At 38.9% G+C, this 22,095-nt stretch overlaps 2 protein-coding genes across 2 annotated transcripts; both read left to right on the top strand.

The window, feature by feature from the left end:
- The first annotated feature begins 2,668 nt into the window (after window positions 1–2,668).
- On the top strand, window positions 2,669–12,120 carry vdac1 (voltage-dependent anion channel 1). The gene is made up of 9 exons (XM_017705296.2): window positions 2,669–2,806; window positions 4,961–5,030; window positions 5,675–5,724; window positions 7,031–7,183; window positions 7,877–7,929; window positions 8,894–9,121; window positions 9,677–9,827; window positions 10,023–10,080; window positions 11,081–12,120. Exons 2-9 carry the CDS (start codon window positions 4,964–4,966, stop codon window positions 11,170–11,172), a joined length of 852 nt encoding a protein of 283 aa, XP_017560785.1. The 5' UTR covers window positions 2,669–2,806; window positions 4,961–4,963; the 3' UTR covers window positions 11,173–12,120.
- Window positions 12,121–12,502: 382 nt separating this feature from the next.
- On the top strand, window positions 12,503–20,587 carry c16h5orf15 (chromosome 16 C5orf15 homolog). Its single transcript, XM_017705295.2, has 3 exons — window positions 12,503–12,801; window positions 14,519–15,183; window positions 18,306–20,587. Exons 1-3 carry the CDS (start codon window positions 12,693–12,695, stop codon window positions 18,435–18,437), a joined length of 906 nt encoding a protein of 301 aa, XP_017560784.1. The 5' UTR covers window positions 12,503–12,692; the 3' UTR covers window positions 18,438–20,587.
- The last annotated feature ends 1,508 nt before the right edge of the window (window positions 20,588–22,095 follow it).

A 22,095-nucleotide genomic window follows, 5' to 3' on the forward strand; every position in this document is an offset into this window, starting at 1 on the left:
ATTTTCCACCATAATTTACAAATAAATTCTTTAAAAATCCTACAATGTGATTTCCTGGATTTTTTTCCTCATTTTGTCTCTCAGTTGAAGTGTACCTATGATGAAAATTACAGACCTCTCTCATCTTTCTAAGTAGGAGAACTTGCACAATCAGTGGCTGACAATACTTTTTTGCCCCACTGTTTGTACAGTATATGCAGTCAATACTTCGTCAGGGCACCTTTTGCATGAATTACTGAATCAATGCGGGGTGGTATGGAGGCGATCAGTCTGTGGCACTGTTGAGGTGTTATGGAAGCCCAGGTTGCTTTGATAGTGGTCTTCAGCTCCTCTGCATTGTTGAGTCTGGTGTCTTTCATCTTCCTCTTAACGATGCCCCATCGATTCTCCATGGGGCTTAGGTCAGGTGAGTTTGCTGCCCAGTCAAGCACAGTGATATTGTAGTTATTAAACCAGGTTTTGATACTTTGGGCAGTGTGGGCAGGTGCCAAGTCCTGATGGAAAATGAAATCTGCAAGTCCATAGAGTTTGTCGGCAGAGGGAAACATGAAGTGCTCTAAAATGTCCAGGTAGACGGCTGCGCTGACTTTTTGACTTGATATAACACAGTGGACCAACACCAGCAGATGATATGGCTCCCCAAACCATCACTGATTGTGGAAACTTCACACTAGACCTCAAGCAGCTTGGATTGTGTGCCTCTCCACTCTTCCTCCAGACCCTGGGACCTTGATTTCCAAATGAAATGCAAAATTTACTTTCATCTGAAAACAGGACTTTGTCTCTGGGTCATGAATGGCTTGACACAAGGAATGTGACAGTTGTAGCCCATGTCCTGGATATGTCTGTTTGTGGTGGCTCTTGAAGCACTGACTCCAGCAGCAGTCCACTCCTTGTGAATCTTCCCCAAATTCTTGAATCACCTTTTCTTGACAATCCTTTCAAGGCTGTGGATATCCCTGTTGCTTGTGCACTTTTTTCTAACACACTTTTTCCTTCCACTCAGTATATTTGGATACAGCATTCTGTGAATAGCCAGCTTCTTTAACAATGACCTTTTGTGGTGTACTCTCCTTGTGGAGGGTTACAATGACTGCCTTCAGGACTGCCTGTCAAGTCAGCAGTCTTCCCCATGATTGTGTAGCCTCAGACTGAGGGACCATTTAAAGGCTTAGGAAACCTTTGGTGTTTTGTATTGATAAGCTGATTAAACTGTGACACCGTGTGTCTACAATATTTAACTTTTTCACAATATTCTAATTTTCTGAGATAGTGACGGTTGGGTTTTCATTGGCTGAAGGCCATAATCATCAAAATGAAAAGAAATAAATGCTTGAAATAGATCACTCTGCGTGCAATTAATCTATATAATATATGAGTTTCACTTTTTGAACTGAATTACTGAAATAAATTTACTTTTTGATAATATTCTAATTTATTGAGATGCACCAGTAGAGTATGTTTTTTCCTTCTCCTGTAAAGTTATTCTTTTGTAGATATGTTTTGATCCGACAACAGCGATATATACAAAATTCACTTGGGTCACCTACCTTGAATCTACATTCTGTGTCCTTTTTATCAGGTCTACTAATCATATAGGTGCAGGTGTAGCCCATCTTTTTCTCTGCATGATTTGTTAGCCCCCTTTTACCCAGCTTGTCAATGGTCAGGACCCCCACAGAGCAAGTATTATTTGGTTGGTGGATCAGTCGCAGCACCACAGTTTTTAAACACCTCAGTGTCAGTGCTGGGCTGTGATTAGGTCACCAACCAAATACCAACAACCAGCAGTTTCCTATGTCTGCTAATGAAGGGCTAGAGGATGACCAACACAAACTTGGCAGCAACAGATGAACAGTTCTCTCTGATTTTAAATCTATAAGGTGGACCAGTAAGAAGGGATTCTAATAGACAGTAAGTGGAGTATTGAAAAATGTTGACCCACTCGTACCAACACATTAACACCCCACAATCAAGTCAGTGTTACTGAAGTGCAGAGAAAAATTCACCACCCAAATAATCTCTGCTCTGAGGTGGTCTTGACCATTGAAGAATAGGATATACAGGGACTAACAAATGGTGCCAAGAAACAGATGTAGATTACACAGGTGTGTACAGGTTCCTGTGTACAGTAGAGCTGACAAAATTGACAGTATGTACTTATGTGTAATCTGTATCGGTACACACACACACACACACACACACACACAGAGTGTTGTATTGTGGCGTCCGCCACAGGCAGCGCTGCCTAGCTAGGGGCTGTGGCCGAGCAAAGGATCTTGGGACGCACCATACTTGCTGTTGCTGCTGCTACATTAAATGTGTTTTTAGAGCAGCTGTGTGTTTGGGCCGTTAAGTGCAACTAGTGGTTAGAAGTGTCTGCCCTCCTCGTATGATGTAAGTGTTGTTAGTCTTCTACAGCATGTATTGGAGTTTCACCGCGCCAGAAAACGCCGTTTCACTGCTCAACATCTCAATACAGGGGGTCTTTGTACTCCTCTAGGACAACACTTAATACTATTATAACATAATTTATGCCCACAAGCAACAGAATTTCCGCCCTACAATAATCAAACTACCACAAGCAACTTTGCATTTGCTCGCATTGAGGCAGACTAGACGATTTCCGTGAGATACGGCAAAAGCCCATTCCACAAACTGCGCTTGCGCTGCACGAATAGCGCGGAGGCGTGTTGCTGCGCGCAAGCGTTCGTACGCATGTAGCGTAACGTACCCTCTACATTCATCCCTTTATCCAGTCGACGGAGAAGGTCTCATTGGGCTGAGCTGGAAAGCAGTTGCTAAGGTATCTTGACATTTATGACCTTTATCCGTTTTATGGTGCGCTTAAAATCGTTGAACACTGATTTGGGTTCTCTGCCTTTGCACTGCACCGCGTTTTATTCAGTGAGCAGTACGAGCGCGGTCGTGAAGATGCTGATGGTGGGGATGATGGTGAGATATTGAGCGTGGTGCAGTGCAGCCCAGAGAGCTTGAATAGCTAGGTTAGCTAGCCAGCTACGTGACCACGGCCTAGTAGCTGGCCAGGGAATCCTTGACTTTTGGCGATTTAGCCGTGTTGTGTGGTCAGACCGATCAATGCATCATTAAATCACTGTTTCCTTGCTGTAGTTGTCAAAGTAAGTTACCTGAACACTTGAAATCAGCCGTGATCTTGCTGGTTTGGTTGGATTTCTTAGCTTTCAGTGCACTTAGCCAGACAGCTAACAAGGCTATGTAGCTAGCTTTGTGGCTAAAGGGGCAGGTAGTAGCCGAACAATTGCATGAATGTTCGTGATCCTTTGCACGACTACGTTCGTCATTGCCTCTGACTGCCTTACTGACATCCACCTATGAGACTCGCCCTAGGAAATCCTGGAGAAGTGGCAGTGATAGGAATAAAAATAACCCCCTGAGCAGTTTAAAGAAAATGCTAACATGTGTGGTTTTGTATACTTGGGAAACTCTCGTTGACATTGTAAATGCTGTAGTTCACGTTTCTGTTGCATCAGCTGCTCGTTCAAGTTGAACATGAACGGCAGGTTAAACCTGAATCATGGAACTAACATGTTTCTGGTCTGTAGATCTGGGCTTGTCCGCTTCTTCCACCCAGGTTACGTTTCCTCTTGTTTCCTGTTCCTTGGCTCCATTGAGTAACCTTGACGTTTGTGTCCGTCCTGAAACGCAGCCCAGAAAGGCGTAGCGCACAAATCCTTCATTTTCAGGTTCATACTCATGTATTAAATGTAGACTTAAGATTTCCACATAGCCGTGGCTTAGCATATTTGAAGAAGGTTAGGTGTGAGTACTTAATGTCAATGCCAAAAGATAAAAATAATAAAACCATTAGCCCAAAGGATGTTGAAGAACCGTTTTAATAAAACTTCTTGCTACTTAAATTTAGTTAGAGTGGTGTTGAAGGGAGAAATCCACCGATTTTATCAAGCTTTCTGGATAATTGCATGATTAAGATATAAACAAAGTATTTTCAGAGGGATTTGATGTGAAATACCCCTATAGAAATGAAACGCATGTAAATTGTACTGAAAAAATGTACCTTAAAAAAATATGTTGGCATTGGACAGATGTTTAGATTCACCTGATTGCCAAAAATGGGCAACAAGCACATTGGCACTAGAAGTGTTCACTGCATTGTGCTAGGAACTAGCTGTCTGAATGCCTCTAAGAGCTGTTGGAGCGAATGGTGCTGCTTGAAATGTCTACAATTACATGATTGAGTCATAGTTGCGCAATAGTTTTGAGAGAAGCTTTTGGCCTAAAACATACATACTTTAAAATCTGTTAGTGGCAAACTGGTAAATGCAGTGCAATGTTTTATATATTTAACTTGTATAGAGTGAAGATTTGAAATGGAAACGGCTTCGCATATGCTTAGCAACTAGTGCTATAAATGAAAGAGAAGTGATTAGCTAATATTGGAGGCGCTATAGGAGGTCGAACTTGTCAGGCTAGATCAAGCGTGTGACACTGCTGCATGCTGTTCCGTGGGAAGTGTTAAACTCTGTCCTACCAGTTGCACGTCCTTTTGTCCCTGCAGGGGAGCTAAGCTCTTACCTGTTCTGAGTTGTAGTAATTCAGTAACTTCAGGCTCTTACTGTCAGGATCAACTTTTAAAGCCTGTTTCCTGATAAGAAGTGACTGCATTGTGTTTTCTGCTGAGAATGAGTTGTTCAGTGAAAATAGCTAATAGGCTGATGGGATAAAAGGTGACTTTTGCATCAGCATACCATGTTTTTCTGCTAACTCTTTCCTAAAAGTTGAACAGGACAGAATTAATGATTGTAAAAATTTCCATTCATCCGATGCACCCTGTGACTACAGCTTGTCATGTTAATCCAGTAGTTATTGTAAGAGCACACATTCCTCTGTGGCTGGGTTCCTGTTCAGCTTCAGGATGTAGCTCTGTGAAATGTAATGTATTTTCTGCTGTGTTTTGCAGATAATGGCTGTTCCCCCAACATACGTTGACTTGGGAAAGTCTGCCAAGGATGTCTTCACCAAGGGATATGGTAGGAGTTGATTTCAGTTCGTTTGCTTAGTTGGGAGCTGTTCTTCTAGAACATCGATTGAAGGGGAAATGGATGTGATATGAAAAGCATACAACAGGGGGACCTAGATCCAGTGTGCTGTGGACCACCTTCTGCAAATTGTGGATGACATTTATTCACACAAAGTAAAAACGTCCATGTTTCAGGAAAGGTACCACAAACATTGAAATTGGCTACAATCTGGGTTTAGGTGCTCAACATCTCATTACCAAATATTTTGAATGGAACAAAAACTAATCAGGCATGTTGTGAATAATCAGTACTAGTGGGCTCCTGTAATTGACAGTATCTCAATCTCTTCACCTCTATGCAAAGCTGTCACATGATGAAACTTCTGGTCACATCAGATGTTGATTAGAGCCTTAATTAAATTTTGTATAAAAAGCGTCATTACTTTAATTTCAGCTCATTAATCAGGGGCCAATTTATTTCAGATGGCTGATTACCTTATAGCTTTCATTTGAAAATAAAAAGTTAATTTATGTTTTTGATCAGTGTAATTTAAAGCTGTATGGCTTGTAATTTTAAAGGCAAATATTTGCAGCCAAATTACAATAGGTTGTAACTGTTGTGTGAAACTAATTAATTACTTTGATCTTATCAAGGCTTTGGTCTTATCAAGTTGGACTTGAAAACAAAGTCAGAAAATGGACTGGTAAGTAATCAACAGTTTATTGTACAAAGCACTATTATATCAGCTTGATGTATTTTGCTGGATTTTGTCAGGTTTTAGAATGTATTGGAAAATCGTTTTAAAGGAATGTTAAATTTCTCGTTAGATACAGATGCTAGTGCTTGCTAGAATCTGCACAGAAATAGAAACTAACAGGACAGTAAAAATTTCATATTGCCATGGAAAAATTTAAACTGATGTTATTGGTAAATGTCTTATTGTACTATTGGAGATACTAAGTCTAAGATGAAAGGTTGAAAACTCATTGTGTATATTATTAAACTAATTCAGAATAGTCTACCTGGAAATTTCCAGCCAACAGTGGTCCTGTGGTTAGAAACCGAAGTACTATGTTCTAAGATAATGCCTAAAGACTGGGTTGAAACATTTTGTATGTTAAATTAATTCTGAGTATTTCACCCTTTGATTTTAAAAACTGGGCAGCAACCTGCTTTCTGGAGCTAAATGGCATTAATGCTACTGGAAACTGTTTAATTCATATTATATAAAAAGTCAATCATTTTGGCATGTATTTAGTTCATTCCAAAACTCTTGTAATTCTTTTTAAATGAAGGTAGCATCAAAAGAATATTTGTTATAAAGATCCCCCATGAAGAAGTGAGTGCTTTGCATGTATTTATTTTTATTTTTTTACTGTATCATTTAATTGTGCAATCACTGCACTTGTAAATAATCAATCTTAGTTGTCAGTTAGTGTTTTAACAATAAGGTAAGCAATTTGCAACATAAATCATTAACTAACAGGCTTACAATACAAAAATGTATTGTGATGGACCTGCTATTACCACCATGAAGGTAATGGTAAAATTTAGGTAACCATTGTAAAACCTTTATATGTATTACATAGATTGTTAATTCTTTTTGCTTGTAGTGTAACGTAGTTGCTTTGCCAAAAGTGTGTAGTAGTGTGTCAGCACGTTTCATGTATATTCTATATACTACCACCTGGTCAGGGTGACCTAAATGGACGTTTGTAGTACTAAGCAAAATGCAGTTGTAATTTATGTCAGGCTAAAGATAGAGGCTACTGCTAGTGAAGAGTCTTTATCACTTACCTAACAAATCTGAAGTGTTGCCCTTAATATGACTGTCATTCAGAGCAGCTGCTGGTGATGTGGATGCAGTCTATGCTTTGAAGAATTACTTGACTAAGGAACAGGACGAAGTTTTAGCATTTTAAGTCTATTGGAAGTATAGGTTCTTGGGCCTTTCTGTAGCATATTCTTGGTGCTGTAAATATACTTTTGTCTGAATTCTCGGACCATAGGAATTCAAAAGTACAGGCTCTGCGAACACCGAGACCAGCAAGGTGTCAGGAGCATTGGAGACCAAGTACAAATGGGCTGAACATGGACTGACCTTCACTGAGAAGTGGAACACTGACAACACACTGGGCACAGAAATTACCCTGGAGGATCAGGTGAGAGGACCCTGTCTTTCTCCAACTAAACAGACTGTTAATGATGCATTTAAAAAAAATGAATAATAAAAAAATAGATATAGAATAGACAGAGTTACCCTTCCCTTAAAAGCAGTCAGTAACTACAAAAGTAATCAGTAAACATGTGTTTGATGAATTTGGCATGATTGTGCACAAAAACGAAAGAAGCAAACCATGGAGACCAAACACTTTCTTTTTAAAAATTCTCAAATAGCTCCACAGTATGCATGGCCAACATGAAGCCTGAATTTTGTTCATGCTTTTATCCAGTTGTTGGAGTAAAGCCTTGCATTACCTTTTAGCTACGTTCACATCAACCAGCAAACAAATTAGAGAAACAGAATACACCTTGCATCCTGGCAGATCAACTACATTTGGTGAGGGTTATTACATGACAGCTCTGTTACGTTTATCTGATCACTAAGTAACACATTGGGGTGGACATGGAGATGGTTGGTGTGAAAGTAGAGGAGGCAATGGATAGGGCAAGATGGAGGTAGATGATCCGCTGTGGCGACACCTAAAGGGAGCAGCCGAAAGAAGAAGATGTAACACATTGGGATAAAATTGCAAACATGTCTATATTTTTATAGTGAAGTATTACTTTGAGATCTGTAGACCTGAACTCTTCTTTAATCATGGACTGTGGTTTGTTCCCTCTACTGTCTCTAGCTGGCCAAAGGACTCAAGCTGACATTTGATTCCTCCTTTTCTCCGAACACAGGGTATGTCTTTTTTCTTTTTTCTGATGTTTCAGTAAAAGTGGTAATGCACGGTGTATATTATTTCACAGTTTCTTGTGCTTCGAGTGGCCTCAAACACTCACAACAAGGCTTACAGATTATTTTACAAAAACTTGAATTGTTCTTTGAGAAGTAAACACTACGTAGGCGCCTGTGTAGTAGTCACAAACAGTGAATAAGTTTGTCTTTCTAAACTTACTCACCAGCAGTGTCACTTTAGCTGAAGCATCTACGCTATCTAAGGTAAACTCAGATAAGCTGAGCTGTCACTCATGTCATGTTTTAGAAACCTCCCTAAACTGAGTGGCAGGTAAAACTACAAAGTGAGTTAGTCCAATGCTGGCATCTGCAAGTCTATAAGGGAGCTACAGTTTATTCCTATTTGGGATTAATTTGACTGGCTCGGCTACAATGAAGAATAAGGTGTTTTACTGTGCACACGCCAATATGGCAGAGAAGTAAGTAGCTCTGTTGGCTGCAAAACACAGCAACATGGCTCACTCAAATGATGAGCGGTTTTCTTGATATGGTTAATTATATATAAAATTAAGAAGGAGCACTCCGCTAATGCTAGCTATTTAGTGTCTTTAACTGAATGACTTTTATTGAACATTAGCAGGCCACCTGGCCTGTAGATCTGGCCAATTTACCTCAGAAAAGAGTGAGTAAATTCATCATAATGATAAGCTGTTTGTAAAGTACTTGAGTACTCGAAACACCTACAAATCAAACCATGTATAATCTGTAAGAGAAATGATCACACTCGCATACATCACTATGTATGAGCTGTTTAATTGCACTAACATGAAAATTCAAACATAATATTTCAAAAATGTTTTTTAATCTAGGTTTGTCTCACAATAAGATCCGCCCCGCCCTGCACCCCCAAAGGGAACATCAGTTTGGTAGTACCATTCACCATAAGTTTCTTGATTTCTCCACATAGGAAGAAGAGTGGCAAGATCAAAAGCGGCTACAAGCGGGAGCACATCAATCTCGGCTGCGATGTACATTATGATATCAATGGCACTGCTGTACATGGTGCCGTAGTGGTGGGCTATGAGGGCTGGCTTGCTGGCTACCAGATGACGTTCGAGGCAGGAAAGAACAGAGTCACCCAGAGCAACTTTGCCGTAGGATATAAAACTGACGAATTTCAGCTCCACACAAATGTGTAAGCTATCTCAACTTTTTTTTCCCCTCGGCCCTTATGACAGACATGTGCCAGTTACCAACATAGTCTGCTTTTAAGCACACTGGCGCACTGTTTGCATGCCGAGCTAAGTGTTGTCTAGTACGGTTAATATATTAACATAATTTGCCAAGTATTAATTGTTTTACCACAAGCAAGACTGAACGTGGCATTGTCCTGCTTGTCTGCTCTCCATTGCACCTTACGATGTCTAGGCCTAGGTCTGAATAGCAGGTTATTTTTATCCACTTTTATTCCCAGTAAGTTGAATTGGATTTGTCAGGGGCTTTGTGGCTTGTCTGGAGAGCATTAATGTTATTTGTCTCTTGCTGAGACACACAGCACTTGTATTTATTGGAGAGAGCTGGGATGGTTGCAGTTTTTAATATGGTGGAATGAGATGTTTAAGTTTATGCTTAATGCATAAATACATTTTAAATGGATTATTTTGTGGTAAGGTTTATGTTAAAGTTCACGGACGTAGGTCATTACAAACATTTATAGAGTGTTCTTTTTTTCCTTAAAAAAAAAAAACAGGAATGATGGGACTGAATTTGGTGGATCCATCTACCAGAAGGTGAATGATAAACTGGAGACAGCAGTCAATCTGGCCTGGACTGCTGGCAACAGCAACACCCGCTTTGGCATTGCTGCCAAGTATCAGATTGATGCAGACGCCTCGTTTTCGGTATGTTGTGTCTGTGATGTCATTAAGCCCTCTCATTGGCTGTGCAGTGACCTTCCCACTGTCTGGCCTTTTAATGTGGCTCAGATTAAACTCCCTCTTGATGAGTACTCTTGATCCCACAGTGTGGGACCTTAACCTGGAAATGTCGTGCTTAGTTTGTTTGAAACTAAATAATATTTTAAATATGTTTTATAGGCCAAAGTGAACAACTCTAGCCTTGTTGGCCTGGGATACACTCAGACCCTGAAGCCAGGTAAGTTAAAAAAGACTTTAATGCACCACAGCCATTGTACTTTGGCCCCCTGAGATAATCAGTTTGGCCAACTCTTGTCTGTAAGACTGACAGATTTAGGTGTAATCTTTGCATTTTATTTAATCTACATTATCTACCTTCTATTGTATCGATACCTTAATATTACTCCATTCTGCAACAAACTTCAGTTTTTGGTGCACTGATCATATAAATTCTGTATTTTGTATAATTCGTATGTTTGAATTACTGACTGATTGCTCACCATACACTAGGAGGCGACAAGTTACTAATATTGTAGCAAGTTTGCCTTGTGAGTGTTTTCGAGGCCAGTCAAGGCACAAGAAAATGTGAAATAATATCTACTGCGTTTACCACTTTTATTGAATTACCAACTGTGAACAAAAGTTTTCTCTTGCAATTTTGCCGCAAGACTATTGGGAATAGGAACAGAAAGTTCAGGGGAGAGACTGGGAAACGAGGTCTGAAAAATCAAGATTTTTTCAAATGAATTATGACACAGTGAAGGAACAGTATAAACTATTGGCTCTGGACCAGTTGTACTCATCTTGATTTTAATGCATAATTTCTATTTGTTTGCAGAGTTTAACATATTTGGGTGGGGGTGGGGTGTTTAGAGGATTAGTAGAGGATGTGGACATTTTTTAATACAACTGTATGTAGTACTTATTATTATTATTATTATTATTATTATTATTATTATTATTATTATTATTTATTTTTTACATCTATTTTTTGCATTTTCTTGTCAGACATAAAGAGCAGCATACCCACAAAAGACAAACATGGGGCGACATTTGTGCCTTGCTGCCTTTTAATGTGAAAACCGAGGCAGATTTGATAGGAAAATCATGGCAAAAACTAGTTAAAAGTAGCTGCATTTTCATTTCATTTTCTATGTTCTTATCTCTACTTTCATTACCTGCAATATGAATTGCCTGATACATACATATATAAATTTTTTTTCTTTTTTTAAACCTAGGTGTTAAATTGACCCTGTCTGCTCTCCTGGATGGGAAGAACATTAATGCTGGTGGACACAAGCTGGGTCTAGGCCTGGAGTTTGAAGCATAGAAAAGTAAGGAATGCAGCAATCCCCAACCTCAAAAAAAAGAAAAAAATATGAATAGATACCCTTACACACCTCGTATTTCTTTCAATATCTGCGCTGATTGAGAAAAGCTTCTGCATTTCCAAATCACTCACAGTTGAACCGCCACGTTTAAAGGATTCTTAGGTAAATTAATGGAATTCAGTGGCTCACTTTTTCAGAAAAAGGGACAAGTACTGTGCTGGGATGATCTCACAAAAGATAAATGGCAGTTGTAACAGATTGTGACGATTTGTAATATTTCACTAGACACATCTGATCAAATTAATTTATTTATTACAGTGCAGAGGAAGGAAATGAATATTTTTCAGAAAAATACTAAAGATGGTGAGTGGTCAGAACAGTTGTCCATAATACTCTGGACACTACAGTCTGCGTTTAGACTAGTCCTAGCGATACTACAGAGAGTCACGAGAACATTCCTTTGCTACTTAGAGGTTATTTCTGTAAAAAAGGACTTATTTTATGGAAATCAATCTAATTGATAGATGAAAAAAGGTATGTGATTCCACACTGTGGCTGGTGTAGTTACCCTCCACCTCTGCAGTAGCTCCACACCAAACCTGAAAACGTGTTTTTGTCTCATGTGTCTTTGTGTGTGAAAACTGGACATGATTTTTTTTTTTTGTTTTGTTTTTGTTACATATAGCAAAATATTGTTTTACCAGTGTTCTTCTATGCTGTCTGTAAGGTTTACATCAAAACTCTTGTCAAGTGTCCCTGAAATTAAAGGATGGATAATTCATCCTATTCACTGGCCAACCTTCTTATAGCAAATGTTTTTGGGAGAAAAAAACACTACATTTATTAGGGGATGTAGACTTCTGATTTTGCAGTAGGTTCAGAACACTATGTATTTGGCAGTATTGTAACTCCTTAAAGGTCAATAAAAAAAGTGATTTAAACAGCGACTCTGCTTCTTTCCTGTCATTCACTGCTTGTCCTTACAAAGAGAGTAAGAAAAGCTATATTTCTCAATTTTCTCTTTGTTCTGTCCAAATACTCCAGTAAGCGTTTCAATTCAAGAGCAAGAGGAAGAAACCTTGAGAGGAACCAAGACTCAGGGTGGTCCATTTGATTAGTTTATGATTATGCAGCAGCAGCATCTGAGGCTGAGGATTGTACAGCAAGCAGCTCAATGGTGGTCAAGCCTGGTCCAGAAGGCTGGCTAGCGGTGGGCACCCGATCAAGGCAGAAGAGGCAACAGCATCAGACACACAGGATGGGCAGCTGTTGAGGGCCAAATCTGATCTTCACGCATTTAGTCACATGTTTGACTTAACAGAAGGAAATTAAGAGGAGGTTTTTCACCTCACATTTAAACGCTTCTCTCGTTATTCAAGTTTATATTTACGATGTTGTACACGTACTCTGTTCCTGCGGATCAGCCCTCCGGCAGGTAGAGAACTGTGTGGTATTTGAACACGCCTCTCTCACCAGGACAAAACCGGCTCTCACAACACCTCGGCTCAGTTCAGCCAAGATGGTGGCAGCGATGAAGATGGAGCGAAAATGGTCATCAGCAGCTTGTTTTATAGCCACGTTGGCCATTCTGCAACTTTTGCCTGTTGGGTGGGCTGAGACACCTAACGGTATGTTGTGTGTGTCGTGCTTTACTATAGAATTTGAATATAGGGTATATATTAGGTTCTTATGCCATTTAACTTCAACTGACTGTGAAACCTAGCTAGCGTAGCTACCTTCGACGGCTAGCTAGCTAACGCTGCCTGTCTTGGAAATAAGCGTTTGAATTTCATTGAGTGATCAGCAAGCTAACGTAGCTATATCTCTTTCTGAGTAATTGACGCTCCTTGGCTTAAGGTTAAACAAGGCTATATGGCGTATTAGGAGTTCACGAACTGTTAGGTTGTGTGGTTAAAGTTCTTGGGTAGCTAGATAGTTGGCTAGCTTTTAGCTAACTTGGTTGAAAGTATTTGCCTACTGCTGACTTTAGCTAACCTAGCTAACTGAAACAGAAGTTGGTGATATTAGCAAAACGACTGAATTGTTTTAAGAGTGAACAGTGAATGTCTGGCATTAGACGCTAACTTACATGAAACACAGCCAAATGACAGGTATGCGGTTTTATTGGATTCCTGTTAGTTGAGTTTACTATCTAGCTGGGGTTAGTTAGCTTAGCTAGTTCCTGCTGGACTCTGCTCACTCACTGGTCTGATCCGAGTAATAGAGAACCAGATACGTGCTTTCCCCTCTGACATGGGCTGTTCTGCGTGTAATAGGTAAATGCCAGGTGAAGGATCGACGGTTATGTCTTTATAAACGACAGCGTCGTTATGTAGTGCTGGCTGGCGACAGCCTGTTTTTCTGGTTTAGCTGTTTCTAGACTTGTAAGCTAGCTAGCTAACCAACTAGCTCACGTTTGATTGGAAGTTTCCATAATAACACATTGCCTCTGCTTTATATGTGCAGAACAAAATTATACAGAGGACATGCGTAAGTCATAACCTTAGTCCTTCATAGCCTTCTTTTTCTTTATTGAGCTGAGGCCTGGGTGCTTCACAACATGGGTAGAGATGGCATATCTGTAGTTAACAATTCGCATTGGTGCTGGACTGATACCAGTATAAATATATTGGGTTGGATATTGTTTAAAAACCAGTAACAAATCTAGCCTGAAATGCCCCACACTCACATAGTGTGGTGTCATGTTTTTAGCTGTGTTTTCATGTGGTTTAGTAGAAGGTTTGAGTAGTTTGAGCATGATAGCCAATTTTATATCATCTTAATTGAAATACTAATATATTTAAAGGGTAGTGGCTTTTAAAGAAAAAACATTGGATTGATATTGTCTGATTTTCAAGGTTTTCATGTCATGGTTTTAATATTAGTATTGTAAAAGAGTAATTGACATTGCGCTCTCTAGTACCTGGGGTGTCCAAGTTTTGTGATGCATTAAAACGTTACCATATTTGAAGGTATAGCACATGTGCCCTAAATGTATTTTGATGTATAGAGCAGCCCTGTATTCTGTGTTGATGTTGACACAGTATCATGAAGCATAATGAACGGCTCTATTGATCCTGTGAGCAACATTCTTAATCCGTAGTGCTGAATTCCTCACCGTTATACTAGTCATAGGTTACTTGGCCGACACATAAGGACCATGGGAACTGAATATATGTTGGTGTGGGCCCAAAGCATGACATGTTTTATAATGTATTTATTTTACCTTAACATCAGTGGAGATTGAGGGTTGCTTTTTATGGTATTTTATAGAATGGGTATGGAATTGAGTGTATTCACAGATTTACAGTTTATTAATGCTAATTATACTGCATCTTGTTGTAGATGGAGTTCTTGTGACATCAGAAGGAGCAAAAGCCACAGACCTGATCACTGACAACACCACTATAAGCAGTTCGGTGTCCAACAAAAATATGTCGTCAGACCAGAAATCAAAAGAGGAAGTAAAACCCACTGTGGTTAGTACTCCTGGAAGTGCCAGCACCACTGCAGAAACCATGCCTAATGCCCCACCTACAACACCCGCCCCTTCCAAACCAACCAGTGTTCCTGTTATTGGTTCAGAAGACACTGAGCTGAAGCCAAGTAAGGGGACACCAAGTCCTCAGAAGCCCACTAGCACTCCTGAGGCCAAGCCGGTCAGCCCGATTGAATCAGAAAAAACTTTGGTTTTTGAGTCCACTACATCTCCTGTTGAGATGGTCACGGATGACTATGGTGATGATGATGATGATGACAACGAATACTTGCCTGCAGGTAACCCTGAGCATGACGAAACTCAATCAACCAACCAAAACCAAGAGGATAATGATGATGATGATGATGGGGAGGAGGAAGACGATCAAGGTTTGCAAAGCAAGATAGATGTACATATGAAGGACACCACCATCTACAACACCCAAGATGAAGACTCTCACTTCTTTTTCCACCTGGTTATCATCGCTTTTCTGGTGGCCATAGTCTACATCACTTACCACAATAAGAGAAAGGTATATTACTATTTTTAAAGCCTATGATCTGGCCAATATCGAGCACTTGTATTATAGCTTTCTCTAAATGTAATCTTATCAGCTTCTTGCACTGGAGCTGCAAGTCAAATGGGGTTAGTAATACTAGATTCCTTCTGACATTGGATGGCACACTGTTATCACTGACCTTTTATTTCTTAGTTAATCATTAATGCTGTTCTATAACCACTAGTGTTATCTTGTTATTAGACAGAGCATCCTGAACTGATTTATACTGTTTATCTGTTGCTGCTTGGCAGGATGTAGCTATAAAGTTCAACACGACAATACGGATCTTGTTAAGGTGTTGTGCTGTGTAGCCCTGTCTAATGCTCGTGCCAGGGGACTTTTATCCAGTATTCTGGGACCCCCAGCCATTTAACCTTTTTGTTGTGTTCCGTTTCCTATCATACCTGTGCTATGTCATCAGAAATCTGCGGTTTGAATATAGGTCTTAAGGTGTGTTTGGGACTGCCAGAAAATGAAATTTATACACTGAGAACCCTTGGTTTACACAAAGAAATGGAGGCACCAATTTTAATGTTTTAATCCCCTTAGTTTTAAACAAACACCCTGCTTTTAATCTTTTTATACCAGATAACTGAAAATGTCTAAAATGTCCAATTAACCAGCTGTTTCAGCTGTTCAGTCCTATCCAGCATGTCAACCACACTTGATTATTGTATAACCCGATGATGTAATAATTTACCAATAATGTAATAATTCTTTATAGTCTCATCAGTACATTTCACATCACAAATACATGGGTAGCAGTTTGATACGTTATTGAGCTAAAAAAATAACATTTTTTTTAAAACAGTAAAATGTTTCATTCTGAAACATTCTTTTTATGTTTCAGTTGGATAATATTTCGTAGGTACACCCCAATCCCTTTACATTAAAGGATATGGTAGTCTGTGTTCCTATACGAATATACGTACAAGAATGTGCCTATGGGGAGTTCATATAGATTTGGATGTGATCTGTAGTGGAGAAGCTGCGTTCCAGAAACTTCCATCAGTCTGGTCAATCAGGGGGACAGGGGGACTTGAGGGTGGGACATCCATCAGTATTGGGCCGGACCGGTGGACAGTCAGTAACTCGGAGGAAGGAAAGATTTAGGAATTAGTTTAGACTGGATTTATGAAGAACAGAAAATGTAAAAAATTATCAGAGTGTGACTAACGACTCCGGCAGGTCTGAATATAACAGCCTAACTAAAGGGAGAGAGCCAGAAGGTAACATAGACACGGAGGCTCCCTGAGACACTGGCATTCACCCACTCCACCGTCCACAAACCTGAGTGACTGCATGTAGTGAGTGACAGCAGCACCAGCATCTCAGTTTACCCACAATTCACTATGTCCATGAACCCCTGGATCTGCAGCCTTATCTAAAGGGAATTAACATTAACTACCAAAAGCTAAACTAAACAAGTAAGTTTTTAGTCTAGACTTAAAGATTATATATAAGATATATATAACTGCGAAATACATCTTGGACAAATAATTTGAAAATTTATACCTCATACATACATATACACATACATACATACACACGTGTGTGTGTGTGTGTGTATGTATGTATGTATGTGTGTGTGTGTAAGGTATAAATTTTCAAATTATTTGTCAAAGATGTGTTTCGCAGTAAAGAAAAAAACTTTGCCCAGTTTAAAGTGTATTTGATAAATACCCCTTATATGTATTTATTTTCCAAAAATCATGTGTGTGACACACGTTATTTGAAAACCCAACTTTTTGTGACACAAAACAATATGTAAAACTTACTTGAAGTCGCTGTTTCAACCAGCTCAAGTTAGTTTCATTCACTTTGGGTCCAAGTTGTATTCAGGTTGTCTTTGCATTAAAATATCAATTTAAAATTAGTACTGATTTCAATTAGTTAACATTATAAGGCTTACAGCATATTTTTTTTTTGTGATTGTGAAATTAACTTATCAAACTGAATTGTCACACACTGTTAATGTATGGGGAAAAAAACACTTATAAAACACCTCCAAAGTCCTGATTTGGTACAAACAACCTGCATTATATTGCAGATGAGCAAAGTATTATAAAGGTACAAGGTTTTGTTTAGGAGTGCACCGATACCGCTTCCTTTCCTTGCAATACGGATACCTGATTCTTTTCATATCAGCCAGCACAATACCAATATTATTATTTTCTAACCTGGTTTCTAAACTCTGACTAATATGAGAATGTCACTCAAGTGTCCCCATCACTGATATGGATACTGCGTTCAAGAGCCACTTTCGATGACACTACTCATACGGTATCAGTGAAACCTTTGTTTTAATTTATTACAACATCAACATGATAATCACATTGGTAAAATGATTAAATGATCACCAAAACACAATGATTGGGGGGATTGGAGTCCACTCAAATAATTGCACATATTTCCACGGTTGTTAGCTTTTACAGTCAATTGTTTTGTGTTATGAACAAAATGTGAATGGGGGAGGCAGATAGATGTTAGTAAAATGAGCAGAAAATGTGTTTTTTGAGGTATATTATGGTTTTACAAAAACAGCAAAACTTCTGAATTTTGCTTCGTTCTGTAACACACCTAGAGGGCAGTAGTGAGTAACATTTATTTGGGTTCCTGCTGTGTCTGACATGATGTGGCAAATTTTAAGTATGGACAGCTCTGAAGCAAGACAGGCAGTCAGCCAGTTTGGCTATTTTTAAGCTTATGTTTTAGTAGTTGTGTACAGTGAACATAAAGACCATTAGATTGTTAATCATAATAATTTATATGAATTATGAGATATTTTGTGATGATCCAAAGCAAAGCATTATGGGAATTGTTGACATTTCATATAGTCAAAACAAGTGATGTACAGATTTTCTAGGTACTCACATAGCCTTAATATCCATTGTGTAACATCCTTAACTATCAAGGTTTATTTGGGTCTTTTGGGGAAGTGTCCCTTTTTTTTCATATCACAAAATTATGAATGCCGTCCTGTTCAGGATTGAAAATGAAGGGTGTTGTATCTACATGATTCCATGTGAGTGTTTTAACCATGCCTGCTTAAGTTGCCTGCCTGTCAACGTTAACTGCTTCCATTGTCTGTGTAGATCATGCTTCTGGCTCAGAGTCGGCGCTGGAGAGAAGGCCTTTGCTCCCGCAGTGTGGAATACCATCGGCTTGACCAGAATGTTCATGAGGCAATGCCCTCACTAAAGATGACCAATGATTACATCTTTTAAACAACTGCAAAGCATGTGAAGATGAGCCTGCAGACTTTGAAAGATGTTTCCGAAACAATTTTGGAACCTTTTGGCTTTTGGGTAAATGGGTGTGGTGAGTGTAGTTGCCAGGTAGGTTGTGCCCATGTAAATATTTATTTGATTATTCTGCTGAATATAAAATCTGGCTGATGTCACATTTGACAACTCGAGTGATCATTTCAGTTCAATTATATGAAAAACACCTAGGAGTCCAGTTATATAATCATAGAACTAAGATTCTGTTGGATGTCATGATTCTAGCAATTCATTCAAGTGTGCTTTGTTTATAAAGATTATCTTAAAATGAATTACTTAACGTGGTCTGCACATGCATAGAAATATTGTCTTAAGCGTTTTTTGGTTGGTTATTATTGACTATCAGTATCTTTTTATATAATATGCTTGTTTTGTTCTACAGAAATCACCATGTTTTGTTGCTACAATATTGAAGGAAACAGAGGAAGAGTCTCATGCTTTGCTATGCAGTCTTGGGGCTGGTCCCTTTTGTTATTTTGTTATGGCTTCAATGAAGTCTCTTGCATTATACAGTCGTGATAATCCTTCATGGTCAGTAAAAGGCAAATTTCTTCAAATATCGTAATTTATGTAGTAAGTGGTCGGCTTATTGGTTTGGATATTTTTCAGTTGTGTTATGTTACATTTAAAGTTGCTGCTTATAAGCGTTGCCAAATATGTCGGTTGATATATTCATAACATGCAAATATGTGCATATCGCTATGATCATCTAAATTGCAAGTATAGCACAGTCTCTTAATTGGTAGGACAGTGACATTTGTGTTTTGGTGCCATCTGGCTTCAGCAAAATGGATTTGAAATGAAACAATGGCTTTTACATTAAAGTGCATAAATATGTTTAAATTTGGTTTCCTATTAGTAGAACCTTACAGTAGTCACTACCTTCTTTTTTTTGGGGGGGGGCGGCCCAAAAACGATTCAGCCAGTTGGCTGCTCCAACCTGCATGTTGTGCATGATCACTTCATGTACAAGGAAGTCGTTCAGCATGAGGACTAAACAAGTGCAAACTCTGGTGAAGCAAAAGGAAAAAAATAAAGAATGAATAATTCAGAATATTACAATCCAAAATGATTCATAACATTAGAGGAGACAGTTTCCCATAATCAAGTCAAGACTAGACCTGGTGATTGACACTGCACTTTAACTGCTGGGCAGGATCCAGGAAGTAGGCACAGATAAAAGAAGCGTCTACAGCTTTTGCTGAAGAGTAGAATGACCATATTTAGACTAAAAAGTGCATAAAAAGCCTACAGAGGTCCTAATGGATGAGAAGAAAATTAGCCCCACTGGAATTTTAAAAACTGTGGGAGAAATAGGAAATGCTCGTGGTCAAAGCACACTGCCCCATGTGTGAGGCACTACTAAAGCCACTTATGTTTTTACGTCCAAGACATTAAGTATTCTTGACTGCTGATGTCTGCCAGCTGACCTGAGCCTGACTTGGCTTACTGTTACTAGGCTGAAAATTCTGGTGATGTCTGCAGGTCTCTAAATTATTTGCAAATACCCTCGAAGCTAACAGTCTGTACTTTAGCATTCATTGTTTTCAGTCCAGTGTGATGGAGTACAGAGCCAAACAATGATCACTGTCCTGACTCTTACCACACCGCATAGCACAGTGTACATGGGCCTTATTCATGTGTATATAAAACTATATAACTGTCTTTGTTGTCTAACAGAAAATGATTTATTTGTCCATGTTTTTCATTTTCTTACATGATATGCAGTTGTAGATTAAAATGTTGCTGTTGGCTCAGTAGTTACAGAATCATTTATTTGTTCTGTACACAGGCCCAAAAAATGCATTCTCTTCAGTCTCTTCATGCATGTAACAGTGTAAAAGTAGGTCATTGGCTGGGGCTGTAGAAATTCTCCTAATCTTTGTCAATAAAACACAAGTGTAAATGAGTGTATTAATTGCCTCTTGTTTTTGTCATTGACAGTTCATTAAATGAATAGTTTAGACATGGGGAAAAGGTTTTTTTATTTGGCAGCTGAAACAAGTTGATGAACCATATTATTTAGTTCATTTGTTTTTATTCTCATGCCGTTAGGACAGAGATTGGGAATAAAATGATGAACATGAATTTAACCTTCTGTTCTTTGTGCTTTTTATTGCATTGAAGTAGAATAATATCACCGTTTTAGGTGAGCACAGTGACTAGAATTGTTACCATGGCTGTGTGAATGCAACCAACTTGAATGTGCTTTATGTTTACATTTGTAGTCTTTGATCTTTTGGTCTTTGCAAAAGCCACAAAGGTATTGTTAAAGAATAGAATTCAGCTGCAGCAGGGGAAACTTGGCATGGTGAAAACAATTGGGTTTTGAAGAAAGAAGAGAAAAAAGAATCTGCTGGTGTATTTAATCAGAATCAGAAAAAAAGTAGAAAACAAAAACAGTACAAACTCATTAGGCCTTGCTTGTTAGGACTGATTATCAGAAGGAATCCAGGTAAGCCAGAGGCATTTTGGGAAGTGCTTTGGACTGATGAAGTAAAAAATTAACAGAACAGTCTACAAATCACCAAAGGTATGTTCAGCATTTAAAGAAAACAATACCTTGACCACTGTTAAGAATAGAGGCGAATCTACTATGGTTTGGGGTTGTGCGGCAGCCAGTACCACAGAAAACATTGTGCAGATCGATGGAAGAATAAATTTCGCAAAAACAAACTGAGAGGCTTGCTTCTGCAACCAAAACATGCTTCAAAATAAAGATGGAGCTCTACAAAACCACGGGGAATGTGATGAGCTGACAGATTTGTGAACCACAGAGCAAACCAGACTTCTGCCTATTTTTGATCATAGACTTTGAAAGGCTGTCATTCAAAATAACCAATAGCAGCCTTTTTTTATGATGTGTAGGGGTAGTCCCAATGGGAAAGCACTGGCAAACGCAAAGATGTCTAATTAACTGGCTACTAAGAAAAACTTAAACTTCAAGATAACAGACCAGAGCCATTTTCTCTTCTAAAAACATGTACTACAAACATGACTGCAAAATATTAAGAGGGACACGTGAGACCTCAGTGGAAGGAGATGGCTAAAAATGTTAAATACTTTGACTAGTCTTTCATGCAGGCTTTAATCCTTTACATCTATGAGACAGAATAAACTTTGTAAAATAATCATTGAAAACATTCCAGTATTTCTCACTGTAAAGGCTACAGGATGCTAATATTACAGCTACTGAACACTGGTTGGTTATCAAACTGCTTAGCTCATTGGCTGAGTAAAACGCTTCACACTGGTTGGTGTCATGAGTGTACGTGAAACACGGGGAAGTGTTAATAAATATGACTGCAGTGTTGAGAAATTTTATGTTCTGTGAGTGCATTTTTCTGTATAAACGATAACCATTTACAAATTACAGTGCATAAAAGCTTCATAGAAACCCCTTCAAATTAGACTCTCTCAGGTGCACCCTCTACTGTCTCACCAACCTGGAAGACAATGAGTGGTAGTTCTCCTCGTTGTAAATACTTTGATATTAGACAGTCCATACGGTAGGCAGAACATCTGAAGCTGAGACTTGTTCTTTTTCCCCACTTAGCCCAAATGATCTCAAAACAGTTGAAAAACATGTTTGGTGTTTTAA

Source organism: Pygocentrus nattereri, chromosome 16, assembly GCF_015220715.1.
Source record: "Pygocentrus nattereri isolate fPygNat1 chromosome 16, fPygNat1.pri, whole genome shotgun sequence".
NCBI lineage: Eukaryota > Metazoa > Chordata > Actinopteri > Characiformes > Serrasalmidae > Pygocentrus > Pygocentrus nattereri.